The 21,033-nt window shown below is 38.9% G+C and overlaps 1 protein-coding gene across 3 annotated transcripts in view; it reads right to left on the reverse strand.

The window, feature by feature from the left end:
- Positions 1-16,859, reverse strand: part of PRDM2 (PR/SET domain 2) — a 66,709-nt gene extending 49,850 nt beyond the window's left edge. Inside the window, exons 1-3 of one of the 3 annotated variants that reach the window (XM_072426082.1) lie at positions 16,798-16,859; positions 5,106-5,179; positions 1,551-1,668 (exon numbers count right to left, since the gene is read on the reverse strand). In XM_072426082.1, the coding sequence (XP_072282183.1) occupies positions 1,551-1,668; positions 5,106-5,114 (127 nt within the window). In that variant the 5' untranslated portion in view covers positions 5,115-5,179; positions 16,798-16,859. Of the gene's footprint in view, positions 1-1,550; positions 1,669-5,105; positions 5,180-9,405; positions 9,538-16,797 lie in introns of those variants that run through there. The other 2 variants (XM_072426081.1, XM_072426083.1) reach the window with 2 other exon arrangements.
- Positions 16,860-21,033: the final 4,174 nt, after the last annotated feature.

Raw genomic sequence — 21,033 nt, forward strand, 5'->3', positions numbered from 1 at the left:
ATTTCAGATGTCACTGACTCATCCAATAGGAGTTAGGGCCATTTCAGACCCGTGGTGAGATACAGTAGCCTGTCGCAGGTTCAGCCGTGGTCCCAACCTCCCATATATAGGTCAGCCTCTGCATGCAGTTGTACCTGAGGCCATATCAGATTATAGAAAGTTTACAAAAGTGATATGTTAATTTTGGATGCATGGTTGAAGCCCGAAGTGTGGTTTGCCTCTCCTGCGGCCAGGAGCTGTCAATTATGTGGTTTGACACCAGGGGCCTGCAAAGACCCCAAGGCTATGTTCACACTTCAGATGATTCTTGCTGAACACAAAGGGTTGGGCTCAACTTGGATGAGAATCTGACATGTGTACAGCAGTCGCTCAACGTCATTTAAAGATCCACCAGGATGGATCCACAAATAGCCAATGGGGAACGACTGCTATACAAGTCAAAGGAGAAGAGCACAGCAGGGTGCCACTCGCTCTTCCCTCCTCTCTCCATAGAACACACTAGGTGTGGTGTGTACAGCACTCATTTGTTCATCTGTCACTCTTTCTGGTGGAAATATCAAGAAATATCAATAAACAAATGAAAATTGCACATGTGTATGCAGTCTTACTCAGGGAAACACTGGTTATGAAGACCTATCATGGAAGTGCAATATTAAGCTTTGCAATATTAAGCTTTGATTGGATGCATTAACCATAACCCGACAATTACTACAAACCTAAAATGTACTTTACGTGTATTTAAAGAACAAAATGTAAAATATTGCAGGTTACTTGTCCTTATAAGTGGTGGCGGTGCTGGTCTTCCTATTTCAGGCCTTTTATTCTTTATTCTATATAACACACTTAGTGTATATATATATATATATATATATATATATATATATATGTATAAATAGAGAAGGAGCATTGTCACCCTAGGCTGGAACTACAGAACACTTTTCTTGTACTTACAGAACTGATAAACAAAGGGGGGCAATTAGAAGTTTACTATTAGGGTTTAATTACACTTATATTGATACATAATCAACAGTGAGTCAGAAAGTATAATTTAAATATCAGGAAAATCCCCTCTTGGGCAATTGTCACTGGAACAAGTGTCCCTAATGGAAGAAAGCCAAAATGTGTTGGGTCTCCATGACCCTCCAATATTTACTTCTATAGGGGTTCTAAACCCTGAACAATCTTTTCAGTGTTTAACCCAGAGGCTGGTTGGGAATAAACTGTAGGTGGGTGGCAGACCTTGTATTGTGAGACATTTTTTTAGTACCACCCGGTTGTTTTTGGGTGGTTATTGAAAAGTGCCGGGTGCTGCGCTCGACTAAAAGGGGCTGGGGAGAACACTGCTTTCTAACCTAAAAAATGTCCTAAAATTCAAATGTCCAGATTATGTACATGCAGACCATACTCATTTATATGTTTATACAGCATAGGAGATTACCAATCCAGTCTTCTATTGGGATTAATGGATTTCCCCCTTGAACACAACTGCTTTAATGTCTCCCTGCACATTTACGATAAAATAAATTTCAGTTTCACTTCCAATCACTTACCCAGTCTTAGCTTATTCACAGCAGACGGACAAAGCGTCACTTCCTCAGGAAGCCCCCTCAGCACATGTTCAGGAACATCAGTAATTGACTCGGCTGCTTCTTGGGACTCTACTGCATCCTATGGGCCAAAAACACAAAAACATTATTTTTGTTGTCCAATCAGGGAGGAAAATAAAACTTTCCTCCTATGTTTTTCTTAGAGATAGAGAAAAGGGGGTAAAAAAAGAGGGAGACAGTACATTCAAATTATAGTGATTGTATAATTATCATTAGATTAGAAAATGAGTATTTGCAGAGAAATTAATTAAAAACTGGATTCCCTGATCAAATCAAGAGAATTCTGATGTTATATTTGAATATTCTGGTGGCTATCTGCAAAGCATCACAATTCAGTAATACAACCAATAATGGTTGACAAATTGTAACATTTCCTATGGCTCAAACCCAATGTCCCTGGAAATGATCTTCCATGACTGTTACCAGTGACTGTATAACATGCGCTGTTCACATTGACATTTCGTCCAATAAAGAAGGGAGGGTGGAGAACAAACAAGTGGCACTCACTGTAGTTGCCTTGGGACATTACAGTGGTTTTGCCTGCTCAGTCGTTCATTAATCCACCAGGACAAATTGATGAACACTGGGTGACCGCTGTACTCATTTTAGATGATAATGAGGACTGTTCGTCTCCAGTGACAATAATCTAGCGTGTAACAAAGCTTTAGGCCAGTTTGTAAAGATATATTTAAAGCCCCAATACAATTTCAATCAACCTTATATTTTGCAGGAGCATCAAAACACATGGTGAGCAAAGTCCAGTAAAAAGCCTGTCCCATGCCAGCTTGCTGCACAGAAGGGGCAGGTTAAAAACCGCAGTGGGATCAATCGATTTCATGCAGCTTCCAGTGATTTCCATCCGTTCGGGTACCTGCAGCACTGATTATTAAAGAACCAACATCTGCAAATATGACAGAAGTGAGCAGTCCTAAACTGCTCACTGACACCTGCATTTGTTCTCTATGGGGCTGCCGTGGGCAGAAGCCAGATGTAGCATCTCCAATGGGTAGGGCAGCGGCTCGCTGGCATGGGGAGGCAACTGCACTGCCAGTCTGATCATAGCTGACCTTCCTTGCTCTCGTCATGGAACTGACCTGTCACTATTTAAAGAATAGCAGCAGACTTAGCATGTTAGAAGGTATATTTACCATTCCAGTAGGCATGTGTTAAATCTTAATTCTCTTGATGCATCCTAAATGCTATCAGACTCTTCTGGGTGTGTTGAATATGATGCCCCAGGCTTTGTGATCTGGGTTCGTCCCACCTGCCACTACATCATCAATATGTCCTGCAGTGACCAAAGAACTAACAGTAGGAGCTATAGGACCCAGCAGGGTTCACACTATCCAATGCACCCAGAATTGTTATTGACAATGCCTGCAGAGCGAGGATTTAGCACACCATTCACTGCAAATGTAATTAAAATCTTCCTCCATTTACAAGCTGGGTCCCTTTAAACCACTAGGACTGTCAAGTTAGGAGTTTTCCTTTTGTGGATAATGAGAAGTATAGACAAAGAAGACTGGAATATACCCAATAAATCTTGACAGTTTCCATATCTTTGCAGCAGAACTTTGGTTAAAAATGCTGTTCCTGCAAAAGTAGTAAAACTTCTATGATTTGTGCAGGAGACCTGCCAAAGAACAGATGCCCGGAGCCAAGAGAACTCTGATCTATTGTGATCTGACAAGTCACATGAAAAATGAATTTTTTATTATGTATGTCACAATATATTCTGGGACTTTGTCAGAAGATACATTTTTAACCTTTTTTTCCACAGAGGGGGGGTTTTGAAATTTGTAGACATGGAGACAAAGCAAATCAAATGTGCTCTAATTTCCAAAAAAGTAAAACCATGGATCATGTTTGGATAAAACCAATCTAATCTGTGATGTCCCAAAGTAATTAAGTAACAATAAATGTTGAATGAAAATCCACATATTCAGTCCTAATTATGTTTTATGTTCGAATTTGTATAGAGCAGAGAATGGTTTAAAAGGTGCTTTTGTAGAATTTGTCCAGCTGGAAAGGAAAATTCCCCTTTCTTTATTAATGCTGATAAAGGTTAAAACATTCTAATAACATTCAAATAAATTTGTTTTATAAAAGGAGTGACTGAGAAGAACAAAAAATGTCAGAACATTCTAGGAGAAACATTTAGGACTCTTGAAAAAACTTGCTGTTGACTGCTCCTGGGTGCACAGCAAAACTGCTGCTGTGCACCCAAAAACAGCAAACTGCACCACAGGTAACCGTATTTGCACGTGGTTTTGGATGCAGCACAAAGTTTCTCACAAACACTGCACATCCAAAAGTGACTTTGAGAACCACACAGAGATCTGCTGTAGTTGCATGCAAAAACTGGTTGCCAACCACGATCACTCACTTTAATGGGAACAGTTGGGACTCAGGTTGAGCTTGAGGCTCATCACAGATCTAAAATAGCTGATAGACAACAAGTCTTTGTACTGTTTGGTCTTACAGGTGAACACAAAAATTAATTCAAATATAAAAACCCATATAAAAGTAGCAGTGGGCCTAAGCTCTTCAAAACTGGAGAATTTAGACAATCATTGGAGAACCAGGATAATCCAGTAAACCTGGAATGGATCTGGTCCAGGATTTAAAACCTTTGCCAAATAAAATCAAATTATTTTTAAGAATTATACTGCAAGCTTGCTGGATCAACCAGGTTCTTCCATGATAGTCCAGTCTTAGAGAATTTTAATAAATCCAACCCAGTGACTTTATTCGTGAGCTAAACATAACTTGTACAGCGGTCCGGTCTGTGGCAGGGACATGGCACAGCCACCTAGAGAAAACATCAAGATGGAGAGGATACAAGACCACTAATTCTGCACAACAAGGAAGAGCAATAGTGTCTGGTCTAAATTACATGAAGCAATGTCTCACAATAGATATGGAAGAAGATCTGTGATGGTTTTATAAAAGTGTATAGGGCTGTACTATGAAGTCATGGTAAGGACAGTGAAGATGATAAACAAGCAACCAAATTACAGTCAACATATCTCAGTAACAAAAAATTCTGAAAAGGTGGATTGGGGGTTCTTTTGGGTCAGAGGAGGACCAGCATGATAGTTGTGTTTCATTCTAAAGTGCACTTATCCAGCAGAAAAAAGATAATCTATCAGAGCAGCTTAAAAAGTTAATTTAAAGTTTAGGGGGCCAGCTGCTCCTATTAAAATTATTGAAAGCGGACAAGGACCTTTTTTTGCACAAGGCTGCGGCAGATTGTCAAGAGGCACTTGGCTAAGCAGTTATTGCCCAGGATTTGTGCAAATATGGTTGACCGTGTTACGGTTTGCCTCTCCCGGCTGCACAGCAGCAGTTTGCTGGTTGCTCAGGAGCCAAAGACCACAGGGTTTTACACAACGGGTCTGAAAGAGCCCTAAATGGCCGCAGTTTAGTTCTGTAGTGTTGCGAGGTGGGTGCTAATATAAAAAAGTACAAGCTGTCCATTTGAAAACTAACACTCACCTGATTCATTTTTAATTGCTGGTGTTTTGGTGGAAAATGCTCATCACAAGTTCATACATCTGCCAACATCTGTCCTGAAAAATAAAAGAAATTTTAGTATTTTTTGTACCAGATAGCTGGTTCAGTGCGTGTGGTCATGAAACAAAAACACAAAATTTGTCTACGTTAGCAACTCATCATGGATTTGAAATATTTTTTTAGGTCATCAAGGACCAGCTATGCTTGGCGACAACCAGCCGATGTGAAGGCAATATAAACTTACCAGCCTGACGCTTCATTGCCAACCTGCATTGACAATCACGGGGGAGTTTATATTTTTATCATCCCTTCAAAAAATATTTTAAAAAATGAGCAGCAGGTTCTCCTCCCCACCGCAAGGATAAAAATTTGTTTAAAGCCTATTTCCAGCCAAGAGAAGAATGGGAAAAAGTTCCAACTTTCCCTTATGTGAATCGTCCATGTCTATGTATTTTAATGGCAGTTACCAATTCCCACAAGGGAACGTTTGAGGGAATGTTAGATTTCCTGTTTTATAAATAGAGCCCTGTGTCACCTGTCGATTTGATTAAAAGCACAGTCATGTTTTTGTCAAACCTCTATTAATTGTCTGTATTAAAAATCACCTCACCACATTTTTCACTTTTAGTAAAAATGGTGAATAAATTTAATTTCTTTTTACCACAACTGGAGAAATTCCACAGAGATCTGTGGCGTTTGCTTTAAACTCCTTTTTGCCACTTTTTTCGCCTATCACCACATAGTTGGTGATAAGTTACTCAAGTGAGCAGAGTTCCTGATCTACTAAGTATTCTGATATCTCTATTCATCACTTTTAGAAAAAGCGAATAATGTTAGCAACCATTTTTATTGAACAACATGGAGGATTCAATTGGTTGCTATGGCAACAAGGCCCAATTACTTCAGACACAAGGCCTAAATCACACTACTGACTCTGCCAATGGGGGCAATTTTTTGGCAACAGGATAGTTGCCTGCTAAGGTATCTCTCCTGTTTACAGAACTAGTAAGGAGTAACTCCCCACGGTTTCCTGTTTTGGCCCCATTTATAAAAAAAAATGTAGGCCTTATGGCCTTTCTCCTGGTAATAACATTGTAAACAAGAAACATTTTTGCCAGCCAGACCTGTAAATTATCATCCAGGCCGCATCCTTAGCAAAGGCTCATGTCGGCGGGTGTTCCTATGTAGATTTTGCCATTGTTTAGATAAGATTTTTTACATTTGAGGCCTTGGAACAGGCTTCAATTGCATGTCAACAAAATCCCTTTGACCTTGATACATGTACATGGCAGCTCAGAGGCTGCTTTTGACCTGCTTTGTGTTATGTTTCTATAGAAGCAGCAAATCCTATCTTGAAGGTTGTGACTGTCCTTCCAATTAATTTCTGGGTGTGAAAAGTGAACAGGCGCCATGACTGTCAAGCGCAATTTAGCGTTTTGGTAGTAGGGCAGCAATGGCGTAAAAGCCGGTGTTTTATAAGATCTTGTGACTTAGAATATTAATCTGATATATGGCCCCAGCACCTAGGCGCCTAACTCAGCATTCTCACCAGACCCTTTTACCCGGCGCACCACTTTTCAGTAATCAGCCGGCTGTTTTTGGGTGGTTACTAAAGAGTCACATTTGGCCCCTAGGAACTTGCTGTGCAGCCTTCTGCCTTTAGAGGTCATTAGCAGGAGAACAGATTTGTAAGTAAATTGCAATGGCAACCATCTCTAGCATTCTTCAAGACTGGAAAGTGGGAATAATGTCACCCTTACAGATAGCCAAAAAGATCATTGGCGTCACTTAAACTGACCTGAGAGGCACAAGTTGCTAATTTCTCAAGGAACCCCTAGAAATCACTGGAGGAGCCCTGGTTGAGAAACACTGTTGTAATAAATACTACATATGTCCCTTTGGTGACATCATGGTAACCCATGACAGAGTTTAGCTAGTTCGGCCGACTGGTGCCAATTAGTTTCTTGTTTCCGTCAAATCATCTCTAATACACCAACACGTAAAATGGGCACAAAAATTCTAAAATAATCCTTTATAAAAAAAAAAAAATGTTTGTAGAAAAATTCCTATTTTGTGTGCTTTTTATGCAGAATCATTGAACCTTTCCTGCCATTAAAATAATTTGTAAAATGACAATTTTTTTGTATAACACAATGTCACCAATTTACAGGGTTTTGGAAAATTTCCAGCTTTGGATTATTGAGAAGCTTTTTGAAGGTCCCCTAGTGAGACAGAGGTGATCACATTGGAGGAAAACACTTTTTGGATGATCACCAAACCTGGCACCTCCCTGGGGCAGATGTCACGTCCCACCAGTGGGGCCCGTCTGCCATCACTGCCCACAGACCACAAGGGGATTTACAAACGGCTCAGACAGCCAGATCCATGGGGGTCCCAGAAATAATAATAATAAAACAAAAAAGATGCAAACACAATACAACGTTTTAACTCCTACATTTAATTAATTTAACACCTACAGGAAAGGTGGGGGCATTACTGAGCTCCTTCATTAAGCCTGAAGGCCCATTGAGACTGGTCCACTCCATGCATTGAATTTATTCACATCATTTCTTTCCCTTGTATTATTGCGCGTTGCATTAATATAGAACATTCAAATGAATTGGTTACCAATGCACAAAAAAAAAAAAAAAAAATCAGAGATGCACCATTTTTGTCTCTGATCATGCAGCGTAGCTGAGCTAGCATTCAATATAATAGGCTGCATTGTGGGCAGGTGGTGCATTAGGGTAATGTGTTAGGTTTTCATTTGCAGGCCCCTTTGAGACCTGTACCACATGGTCAACTGTGCTCTCGATTGGTGTCATTCAAATCCATTGGAGAAGTTGGGAACCACTTTGTGCAAGAGTTCTCATGCGATTGTGGTTGCATCGTGGCCGTATTGTGGTGCAGTTCCTGGAAGCAACGTGTGGCTTCGGTCCATGTGGTTGCTATTCCTCCTCTGGATAAGGAACTGCACCACCACTGCAAAGGCAATGTTTAGGTTCTGGCTGCAAGTATAAAAAAGAATTCACATAGTATTGCGCTGGCGCATTCCTTCCGCCAAGACCCACACTGCAATAGAGAGGTCTGAATGGGCCTTATTTTATTGACAATCAGGGGTCTAATTTCAGTGATTCGAACATTTTTCTAATCTTTTATGCAAAACACGTGAATGTTGGTTGGAAATATTGATGAACAGACTCCTTTGCTAAAGCATTGTGCATTAAAAATATTCACATTCCTCACTTTTTTTTAATCTATTGTTGAATTTCAGTGCTGCTCCTGTAAGCCACCACCAGCCGTCATGCACTCCAGTGTTGGCTGCATAGCATTTCCCTGGACAGGTTTTAGATGGTGAATGTAAAAGGGTGTCAACATACCGTAAGAGCATTGCTGAGAAACAGGGACAGCACCTTGTCACTCTTCAAAAGGACCAACCTGAAGAAGAAACTTCAAGGCAGAATCACCAGTGGATCACGCCTATGTAATGTGAGCCCAACGGGCCACTTGTAGAGTTCACTGGAAGCAAATATGAAAAGGTGACAACACCAGAGCACAGCTGACAAACGGGGCAAAGCGTTGTCACCCTACAACAGGAAGTGCCTGAAGAAGAACCATCAAGGCAAATTTATAAGGTTTAGATTCTGAAAACTCTGAACTGTAACTGTGTTTAGTGAATAGTACAGCAGAGAATTAGGGGGAGAGGGACGGAAACAACAATGGAATGGTTTTCTGTAATAGATAATGGTGCAGCAGCTCCTTAAAGATTACAAACAATAAAATTAAAATAAAATATTTTATTTGCAGCTAGTGATCCTGCCAGTAACACACATCCTGTCCTAGGGTGACAATGCTCAGAGCATCTATGTAGATGTGGCAGTGTCACCCAAGAACCGCAAGCATATTATGACTTTAATACGCTCCCCTCTTCTCCTCCACTAATTAGTAGTTCACAGAGGAGACCTGGACAGGGCAGATCACACAGAGGATAAAAAGGCAAGGGTAAACTCAGAAGTAACAAAAAGTTTTCATTCCTATATTTACCAAACTAAACATGAAAAAAGAAAAGTGTTTGCATTGGGTCTGCATGGTTGTAGCATGCGGCACTGCAGAGCACATGCACCAAGCCGGAAGTTACAGGAGGCAAATAGGAATACAGAGCCTGGTACTCATACTGGCTGTGTATACAAATCCAGTATTTTTACTGCTTCTACATCCACCTGGAGTTTTTATTTCAATGGAATTCTTTTAGTTTGATTGGCTTAGTAAAGAGGTAACTTACCCATCCAATAAAACAATGGCGAATGAGGCCCCAACAAATATTGGCGCCGTGACTATCGTGCAACAAGCTAGTCACCACCAAACTGCTTCGGTCTTACTGTACTGACGTGGTGAGGGTTCAGCTTCATTGCAGCCTAACTGTTCTGCTCACCACAAAAATATTCCTTCCTTCCTTTTCAGCTCACAGCAACAATACCTGCTAGATCTGCGAAGACAAAGACATTGTTTTAATTGAAACGCCCACGACACGGAACAAGCATCGCTTTGAGATAATGCTGGAGAAATGTTCAAAGCTGAACTCAGCTCACTGACACATCATCCATGCATTTTTGTAAAATACAAGCAGGATAAGTACATGGATTGGAGGTTCTATCGGCCATTTGTAGATCCTGGACAGCAAAGAAGCAGCACAAGTTGTTGGCAAGAAACATGCTGATAGAAGGAGAAAGCAGACAGACAGATGAGCTCATTGCTGCGCTGCTTCTACATTCATTGTCCAGTCACTCGTTTAAGAGTGTCAAGAGCAGACTTAGAGAGGAAGAACCCTTGAAATAACTTTCAGATCACCCCTTCTATATTTATTACATCCACAGGTCACAGTATATTGTTATGTTGGTAGGTGGAAAGAATTCCTCTTACATTTCTGGGCACTGGGAAAAATGTCACTCTTATATACAGCCAATAAGGACATTGGTGTCATATAAACTGACCTGAGAAGCACAAACTGCTCAAGGAACCCCTAGCAGCTTTTGGAGGACCCTGAAGTTGGGAAACACGGTTGTAGGAAGACCTGGGATCACTGACTGAGAGTGGCCATCAGACTGAGGACATCTAGTGGCAGAAAAAAGTACTTCAGGGGAAATCCTGAATATTGCAGCAAAAGCTACAATGGGCTGTTCATTTTTATTTTATCATTGCTGGAGTTCTGCTCCAGCTTTACAACTCTTCTTCTGTAACTGTCAGATTCCATAGGGACACATTTCCAATCTTGCTCACAGCTCTGTTTCAACCCCAACATATGTCAATTCACTGAAGTTGGTTTAGCAGGTATATAACCCATTACCTTAGGAATCAAAAACAGTGGTGGATGGAATTGGATCTCATAATAACTGTGTATGTATATATCCCGTCCTTGTGCAGCATCAGCCTCCTTTAACCCCTGTACAGCAGACCGGGGAAGAGAGAAGGACAAGGAGTCAATCAGTTGTGTTGTTGTGCTACTGGCATACTGATAGCAGAAGAAATCAGAGTGACAGGGAGCAGAGCTCATCAGTCTGCCACTTCTCTTTTTAAACTGAACTGCAACCAGGTCTCCTGCCCTCCCAGAAAGAGTGGTATTGCATAGCACAATATGTTGACTGAACAGTTCTTTAATGTTCAAAGGACATTTTAGGATTGTCACTGGAAATTATCTTTCATGATGAAGGAATAAACACTGTACACACAGCTCTATGCTGTTCTATGGAGAAGGGAGGACAAGAAAGTGACAGCCTGCAGCGCTCTTCTACACTGAATTGCACAGAGGTCATTCGCATTTGGTCGTTTATCAGTCTGCTGTACTGGATTGATGAACAATATCGGAGGACTGCTGTACACGTCAGATTTTCCCCCAAGACCAGCATGATCATTCATCTTGGGGACAAATCATCTGGTATGTGTACTCAACTTAAGGCTGAATGGAATTCTCTGAATAGTTGAACGTGGAACCAAACTAGAAAAGTAATAGGTGTGATGAGTCACATGACCCGCATGTTACAATGCCAGCCCTGTACAGATATCCAATGGGCGTCAGAAGATTGGAAATTATATTTCTATCTATGATGAACATATGAATGTTGTACAAACAGCTTCGTTCTGTTCTATTAAGAGGAGAGGACAAGCGAGCAGCACCCCACTGTGCTCTCCTCCATTCCAAAAAAAATTTGCTTTACAAAAATATCAAATATAAAATAACGGCAAACCGCGATGGTGCCCCTTTAATAAAGCTGGATTACCCACAAATATTTCTGTGTCAGGATTTGTAATTCAGCTAAGTATAAACCGGTGAACAATTCACAGCTAATTAACATTCACTAAAAGTGCATAAAACAGATTTTGCTGCCGGATTTCTTGCCAGCTGAAAACTTGTGCCGGATTATCACTTTTGTTTTATATAATTCTGCAGGCCTGGAAAATATTACACATCTCACATCATATAACTTACTAAAGAAATATTGTCTGTTCACTTAGCAAAGCAAGGCATCTCTATGCAAAGCATACTTAACTTAAATGAGGTTTAGGTCAGTCATTCATCAGTCATAAACCAAAGTGTGTATAAATCACCAAAATCTTCCATCTCACATAAAATAGAAAAGGATTGAAATCAACATCAAAATGTTACCTCTGGATGTGCCCCAGTGGTGCAGAAATAATGGTAAGTATCCCCAATGGGACACAAGCGGTACTGTATTCTCCTATCACATGACACCCGTGCTATGCAACCTCCCTATACTGTGCCATGTGTCTGGGCATGAGATCAGTGCTGTCATTACTGAGTTCTGCTTCTGTAAATGCTAAATGCCTGACTGTCATCCTAAGCCTCTGAATTGTATATTTTGTAAACCAGAATAAACAGTATATGCAAATATAGACTTTTCTGACCAGCATAATTGTTCCAGAAAAAGTATTAAAGCCCAAATTCGTTTTTTTTTTAATCTTTGGTTTACCCCCTTGGTTTACAAAAACAAAAAAGTAGGTGGGCTGCAATACTGTTATTTAAACCAAAGTTGCCCCTGCAATACCCCTTTTCAACACAAGGTTCTTAGAGTTGAAATGAATGCCAACTATGGAGTGCAGAACATGAGGACAGCACCTTGCACTGATTATTAGCTTGAGGCTTTAAATCTGGTTTTAGCCAGGTAACTAGCAGTTTCAGAAGAGAACCAGCAATGGCGGCCTTCATCATTTTCTAATGACAGTTTTACTTTAAATAGAGCAATTGCGACCTATTATTATTATTTTACACAGTATTTATATAGCACCGACATAATATGCAGCACTGTACAAAGTCCATATTCATGTCACTAGCTGTCCCTCAAGGAGCTCACAATCTAATGTCCTTACCATAGTCAAATGTCATTATCGCATTCTAAGGCTAATTTAGGGGGAAGCCTATTAACCTAACCGCATGTTTTTGGGATGTGGGAGGAAAACAGAGTACCCAGGGGAAATCCACACAGACACGGAGAACCTGCAAACTCCATGCAGATAGTGCCCTGGCTGAGATTCGAACCTGGGACCCAGCGCTGCAAAGGCCAGAGTGCTACCTCTGAACCACAGTGCTGCCCAGTAGCAACCAATAATGTTTTAGTATACCGCAATCAAATCAGTGAGAGAAGACATCTGATTGGCTGCCATGGTTTACCGTACTTCACATTCTTTACTTTATTTAGCCTGAAAATTCCAGATGCGGCACCTTGTTCTGAAATCTGTATTCTATGAGAGACAGCAGAGCAATATGACAAGGCCTTTGTCACATAGAATTATTAAAATTCTGCTCTTGGGCAGACACTGAGACCTCCCGTGGATCCGAGCTTCGGGAAGAGAGGAGCCGTTAAATACAATTTACACCCGTATAAAATTCAGAATTAACCACTTCACACGTATTGCAGAGACACACGTCTGTTGTAAATATAAAATAAATAGAATAAAAACCTTCCTGTTCATATTTACATTTTAAAAATGTTTAAAAAATACTTTATAAAAATATTTAATCATATTATATATTTTTTTTAAAAATTGTATGTTCAGCTAAAGGGACCAAAAAAAAACACATTTGGTCACAAAGTTGCCCAAAAATTTAGTGACAATCCCATGAGATAAAAAGTATAATATACATGACCGTAAAACACACGTGTTGCTCAAAAAATGTGTAATTAGAAAATTAAACACATGGCAAAGATGAATAAAAGATTTTTTTTTTAAAAATTGGGTTTGTCAATATTGAAACAAATCACCTTGGAAAAATTGTAGACAACAATAAATAAAAAACAAACAAAACATTTAATAAAATATTTATGTACACCAGTTACACATACTCACATCTAGCTTTTATAATAAAACACTCCCCCATTTTCATCTCATAGATTTTCTCAAATCTGTTTTATGTTCTCAAATGAATTTGTAACCCCTTTAAATTGATAGTAGATAATAATTGTAACCGATCTGTAACTTCAGTAATGATGCAGTTTTAATGAGAAATATGAATGGTGTGTGTCAACTACAAATATAAATGGGTGGTGTGTGGGTGAACAAGTAATATTTATAGGTGGTGTATGTTAACTAGAATTATGATATGGGTGGTATGCCTGTTAATACCTATATATGTGGTGTGTGGGTTACCAAGCAATATGTATGGGTGGTGTGTGGGTTAGCTAAAAATATGAATGGTTGGTATATGAGTTAACTGCCTATATGAATGGGTTGTTTATGGGTTAACATGCAATATGAATAGGTAGTGCATCGGTTAATGAGCATTTATAAATGGTGGTGCATTAGTTAACATGCAATATGTATAGGTGGTGTATGTTAACTAGAAATATGAATGGATGGTATACGAGTTAATTACTCATATGAATGGGTGGTGTATGAGTTAACAAGCAATATGAATGGGTGGTGCATGGGTTAACAAATAATAATGGGTGATGTTTGGGTTAATTAGGAATACTAATGGTTGGTGTATGAGTTAATGAGCACTATATGTATGAGCAGTGCATGGGTTAATGAGCAATATGAAGGGGTGGTGTATGAGTTAACAAGCAATATGTATGGGCAATGTATGGGTTAATGAGCTATATGTATGGGTGGTGTATGGGTGAACGGATATCAATGGGTAGCGTATGGGTCAACACGGAATATGAATAGGTGTTCTGTAGTAATAACAATTGGTGTGTATGGGTTACCAAGCAATATGAATGGGTTAACGAGCTATATGGATGGGTGGTGTAAGGGTTAACGAGCAATATCTGGCAGTGAAAATTGATAATGCCATCTGCAGAAATCATACACAGAAAAAGTTGTCATTTTTGGGCCACATTGCAATCCACAAACAAATCTTATTGAACGGACGGATCATAATAAAAGAACACCCCGAGTCTCTATAGAATCCGGAGTTATTGTTAGCTCACTTTTGTAGTAACAAAAAGTGCGCCTTCTGAACAAAGCCGATTTTCACCAATTCGAAACCCAGCAGTGACGGACAAAAACCACCAACGTTCATCCCCAAAACATTTTTATTTTTTCACTTTTCATTTCCATAACAATGTTTCATGGCGTGTCGGGGCAATGCGGAGAGCCTTGGATTCCTAAAAAAAAGGTGTGTCAGCCTGTCGATAGGCAAGTCACGGCCTAGATTAATTGATCTTCATCTCTTGTCGTTGTGCCAGCCTTGTTTAGCTGTTACAGATGTCGGTATTAATGCCATAAAATCGCATTATTAAATGGTTTGACGTTTTTACAACCAGACAGCGCAATGCACAGGGGAGCGTTTCAAAACAGACGCAACTGGTGTAATCTATTTAAGTGAGCTGTAAATACAGTTCAGACGATGAACCTTCACGAGGCGGAGGGTTAATTTAGCTGCCCTTCCTTTTGTGATCCTAATGCAAGGCATATTGATGATATTTATAATCTATAATACAATCAACATACCAATCAATCATAACAATCAGCTACAAATATCCAATGCACCATCCACTTGTTTGATAATCAATTTGTATTTCCAGGATTCAGAAATGTGATGATTGAATTTAAAAAAAAAGAAAAACACCTTTTGCCAAATTTTGATAAAAAAGATCAATAGAAATTTAGATAATAGATATTTTTGTCTAATCAATCATAAATATTATTGGCTAGGATCAGATTTGGAACGGTGCATAAATAAAAAGCGATGGATCTAAAATCGGTTGAAATTGTTTGCAGATTAATCAATAGTAATCTAACATATTTATTGATTGTGATGATCCCGAGACACACGGTGTGTAATTGCTGTGTGCGTTTGGTTCGGAATGATATTGTTGAAGGGAAAAAAAATTGACCACATTGCCAATAACAAAGAATTGATCGTCTTTAACCATGGCACACCTGTCGGCCAGCCCAGAATTTATTGATCGATTGTGTTAACAGTGGTGAATATATGAAAGCCAATCGTGGGTGCCGATCAACTCCAAGAGTTATTATTATTATTGTTATTATTATTATTAATAAACAAAATTTCTATAGCACCAACATATTACGCAGCGCTGTACATTAAAAAAGGGTTGCAAATGATGGACAGATCCAAACAAAGACACGGGGAGGAGAGGACCCGGCTCATACTGAGGGTCTATCGACAATATAGTTAAAAAAGAAATCGCTCTTTCATCAATCAGTTGTAACCTTTAAGATGCCCTAAGGATGCCTTCGCATGTGGCCGATTGGAAAGCTGCACCCTGGCACCAGATGTTCAACAAAATCTGCCCACTGCTTGAGCCAGATTCAATGCATTTGCAGCCATGCTCCCTCTGCACTCCATCAATAACCACTTCCCCCACCTCCTAGATTGTAAGCTCTTCGGGGTAGGGTCCTCTCCTGTGTTACTGTCTGTATCTGTCCATCATTTTCAACTCCTGTACAGCACTGTGTAATATGTTGGCGCTATATAAATCCTGTTTATTAATAATATTAATGTCCAATCAATAAATATTTTGTTCAACCAGCACAATCTATATCGGATTAGCAACTGCAGGCATATTAAAAATATAAATCGCATAATGTAAATTCCTAATAAACACCTTTATTCTGATCTGTGGGCATAGCTGATCACAAAATAACTTCCCCAAGGATTTCCTGATTTGCACATCCAGCTGTCCACAAAGTATATAACAGCCTGCAGCCCACACAAAGCCTGGGTGGTAAAGTCCCCACACACGTGCAGGATATATACAAAGAAGGTGTGCCCTGCACCATGCCCACCAGTGTGCCCTGCACCATGCCCACCACTGTGCCCTGCACCATGCCCACCAGTGTGCCCATCACTTTCCTGCCAAAGGTGCCAGGCTTTGGTGCAATGATTGTTTCTTTAGCATCCTGTAAATCTGCCTTCAGCTTCCAAACACCTGGAATATTAATGGAGCCAACAATGTAACAAGTAGAAGAAAGAAGAAAAAAGTGAGAGCATAGCAAGCAGCATCTCCTGAGTGTGCACTCCCTGCCTGAATATTAATTGGCCAGCACATAATCCCTGCTCTCTGGATGGCTGATGGCTCTTTACAGAACTTCCTGGGGGTGATCAGCTCCTGTGCAGGACAATGGTGCACCCCTCCCTGGGTATGGAGAGCTCTCCCCTCCCCCTCCTCCTAGCGATCATGGTACCTACCTGCCTGTGCTCCCCGATTCCTCTGCACTGACTGCAGCAGCCTGATCAGCCCCCGATCCTATTCTCCCCAGCACAGGCCTGCCGACTGAATAGTACTCCCAGCATGCTCAGCTTCAGCACCAGCTGGGGCTCATCTTAAAGGGGCTATGTCTATTTTTCTGCTGTGTTAAAAGGGAAACGCGAGCTGCTTCCAAAATATTCATTTGCAGATTATCTTATTAAAAAAAAAAAAAAAAAAAGTTATTTTATTTTTTCTTTTTCATTTATTTTATTTTTTTATTAATATTATTTTTTTTTTATTTTTTTTTAGAATAGAGGGATGTTTCAGAAGTCTATACCCTGCACATTGGTATCGCGATGATTTGAGGTCTGCATCAGCTATAGCAGGGCTGTCAAATCAAATACACAGAGGACCAAAATTAAAAACTTAGACAAAGTCGCAGGCAAACCCTGAAATTTATTGAATTTTTTTCTTCTCATTAGATATAAACACTTTTCATATGGAAACAAAGAGGTTTTGCTTCACATTCAGTCTGGAACAAGCTTATAATGGAGAATTTTATTTAAGAAAAAGTCTTATGCCTCTTTCTCCATTTGTAGCCTTCTGAGTTAAATTTCAATGGTAACCTTTTTGCATACGCTAACAATAATAATAACAATATTCTTCTATGAAAACCCAGCCATTCAAGTCCATGCCTTGGAGTAGCAAGGAAGAGTACAGCTGAGGGGGAGTGCTGGAAATGCCAGACGTGGCTAATGTGGGGCTAAATCTTATTAGTGGCCCCCCCCCGCTGAAACTCCTTCTTCATGGAAATAAGGCCGCTACCAAAATTCCCGGCATTATTTGCGTCTATAAAACAGTCCAATGCGGGGCCAAGCGCAGGCAGAGGGCCCGCTGGTCTATAAACGCAAGTGATGCCAGGAATTGTAGTAGCGGCGCTATTTCAATGCAGCAGCGGGCCAGCTGCACTTCATATTTAGGATTCTTTTTGATAGGCCAAAGTTTGTATAGGATCAGGGGTGTAGTAGTAAAAAAGAAGAGGTGGCACACTACAACATTGTTATGTAAATGCCTCATTACCGAAAAAAGTGAGCGTGCCCGCCCCACTACACCCCTGTATGTTATTATTATTAGGATCCAGCGAGATCTATGAATGTGTTATTGCACCGGTTATTTTGCACATTAAGAAGTGTCACATTTAAAAAATACCATTAAAAAATTAACATATGAAACAGATGTGAAGGTTCACTATGGAAGGTTTAAGTTCATTATGTTGGATGTAATCAGTTTATTTGTTACAAAATTTTTGTAATTATTGCAACTGTATGAACCTGATTGTGTCTCAAGAAAAACTTATTTACAAAAAAAGATAAATGAAAGGTCAATGTAACACAACACAAAAAATGAGGCAAAAGACCCTTTTTCTGTAATACACTTGTAAGACCCTTTTTATTATTATTATTTTGTTTCTCTTTTATGTGTATTACTAAATTATTATTATTAATATTTTTATTTATTCCCTTAGGCTTTAGCCACTGATAAACCACCGATAAAGCTTTAATATTTATGTTATGCTATTATTATTATTATTATTATTTTGTTTCTCTTTTATGTGTATTACTAAATTATTATTAATATTATATATTATTATATATTATATTATACATTATTATATATATTATATTATACATTATATTATATTAATATTTATTCCCCAAGGCTTTGGCCACTGATAAACCACCGATAAAGCTTTATTATTTATGTTATGCTATTATTAATATTATTTTGTTCCTGCTGGTAAATATATTATTGTTACCTGTATTCCTTAAGCATGCCATTAGGTTTATTAGCTTCCACACCAAAATTGGCCAAATTGGTCTTAGACTGTGGTACATTAGATTGTGAGCTGCGTAATATGTTGACGCTATAAAAATACAAGTAAATAATTCTAATATTCCCAGATATTGCTGCCCTGTTTAGACAATAATTATTATCACATTTTGGTTTATAAATAAAAAAAAGTTGTTTTTTTTGTTCCTGTTGTTATATGTAATATATATATATATATATATATATATATTTATTTATATTTAATAGTACAATGTATTGTCTCCCTTTTTAAACACCAAATAATGTCAGTTTTTTTCCAATTAGATATATTATTTTTATTATTTTTTATTTCAAGGTATTGGCTCTCTTTTTAGACACAAATTAATGTTGCCGTTTTTTTTAAAAAAAGTTTTTATTATTCGTAATATTTGTTAATTGTATTATTTTTTTGCTTTTTTATTTATATTCCATGGAATATTTTTTTTTAATGGTGGTATACCTAGAAAATATTTAGTTTTTTTATTTTATTTTTTTAACAACTATGTTTATGTAATACATGTTTGTTCCTAATATGTTTTTTTGTTTTCATTTGTTAGTATCATTTGCTGGTAGAGAACATCACGTCAGTCCCTGTCCTTTAGGGAATCCCTGGTAGAATTACAATATCCTCAGATCACATAACATTAGTGTAGTGGTCAGTAGGAAGAATTCCTCTTATATTGCTGGTCAGTAGGATAAATGTCATCCTTACACATAGCCAAAAAGATCATTGGTGTCAGTAATTGACCTGAGAGGCACAAATTGGTCATTGCTTAAGGAACCCCTATTAATCCTTGGAAGAACCCTGGTTGAGAAGTCTGCCATACATGTTACAATCTTATTGAACTATCAGTTTAAATCAATTTTAAAAAGATTTACAGCACTTATTACCTTTGCAACTGTGTTTTATTGCTTTTAAGAAGTTGCTTTGCCATCTATTGCTATAGAATTATATGGCCTTAGGCTTAGTCTACACGTACTGTTTCCCCAGCGTTTAACCTGAGGCTTTAAAGCCCATGTTTGAAGTCCCAATGCATTATGATGAGCTAATCTACACCAGGACGTTTCACTGCTTGCAACGTTTAAAAAATTAAAACGCCGTATAAATGCGGGAAAACACGGAAAAATGCTTGAAAACGCTTCTATTGAACTCAATGGAGGCTTTCTCAAGCGTTTTTAAGCTTTTTATGAACGCTTCCATTGAAAACAATGGGGGCTTTTATAAACGTTTTTAGCAGGACTTTGGACTCTGGAAGCCCCCTTTAATAAGGGTACTCCCGGATCTCCACCGCCCCACCCTGGGAAATGTGTACAGGGGTACTTAAAGCTGAAAGGGTTAAAATATATGTAAAAAATTAGACAAGGCTGTATTGTTAAAATATTTTATTAAATGTGTGTGTTTGTGTAACTAAACTTTTTTTTTACAGGTTATTCCAATGACAGGAGGATTCCCAGGGCTGCAATCATGACATGAGCACAGCCATGGGAATCCTCCTGACAGTGAGGGATCGCAGGGCACTAGGGGTTAAATGAGGACAAGGCTCTCCATTCACCTCTAGTGCTCTGTGATTGGCTGAGAAATATGAAACCCTGATGACAGCTCAAGCATCATCAGGATTTCCCTTACCTCAGCCAATCAGGGAGCAGAGCAGTCAGCGGAGCTTTACTATGCTGACAGCTTCGCTCCCCTGATCACTCCCGCAGCCCTAGAGGAGCTGTGACGTGTATTACAGATAAAGAACATGTCAAAGCTCCTCTAGGGCTGCGGGAGCATTCCCTGAAAGGGTTAAAAGTAAACCTTTTATAAACGCTTATGTAAAATTGTGTCAAATCACGGCAATTTGCGGTAAAACGCGTCATAGGGGTTTATAAAAGTTTTTTAGCGTTTTAAAGTGCTTTATAACGCTTGTAAAAGTGCATAAAACGCATGTAAACGCGTTAAAAAAATATGCAATAATTAATGCATGGGATGCAACAGTGTGCATGACCCAAAAGGTATTTTTAATTGTATTGTTATTGTTATTTTAGTTATTTTAGTAAATAAAGGGAACGTTTTCAAACATCTGGCAAGGAAACAAAATAAGAAATATACATTTATGTTTGCACATGATTGTTATGATTGAAGGCAGCAGAACTTTAATTTAATTTCATTCACTAAGCTAAGCACATTTTCTCTTTTTAAAGGGGATCCTTCTATGTGATCGTTTTCATTTGGTTTCACCTCATTTACAAAGATTGGTGAAAATTCCCTTTTAAAATGAACTCCTCTGGTTAATCAGAGTCTGTGTGTTCAATTTTCATGCAGTCAGACCCTGCACAGCCCTGCACTACATATTTGCAGGTGATCGGGGTACACAAACAGGTTT

This window comes from Pyxicephalus adspersus, chromosome 11 (assembly GCF_032062135.1).
Source record: "Pyxicephalus adspersus chromosome 11, UCB_Pads_2.0, whole genome shotgun sequence".
NCBI classification, from domain to species: domain Eukaryota; kingdom Metazoa; phylum Chordata; class Amphibia; order Anura; family Pyxicephalidae; genus Pyxicephalus; species Pyxicephalus adspersus.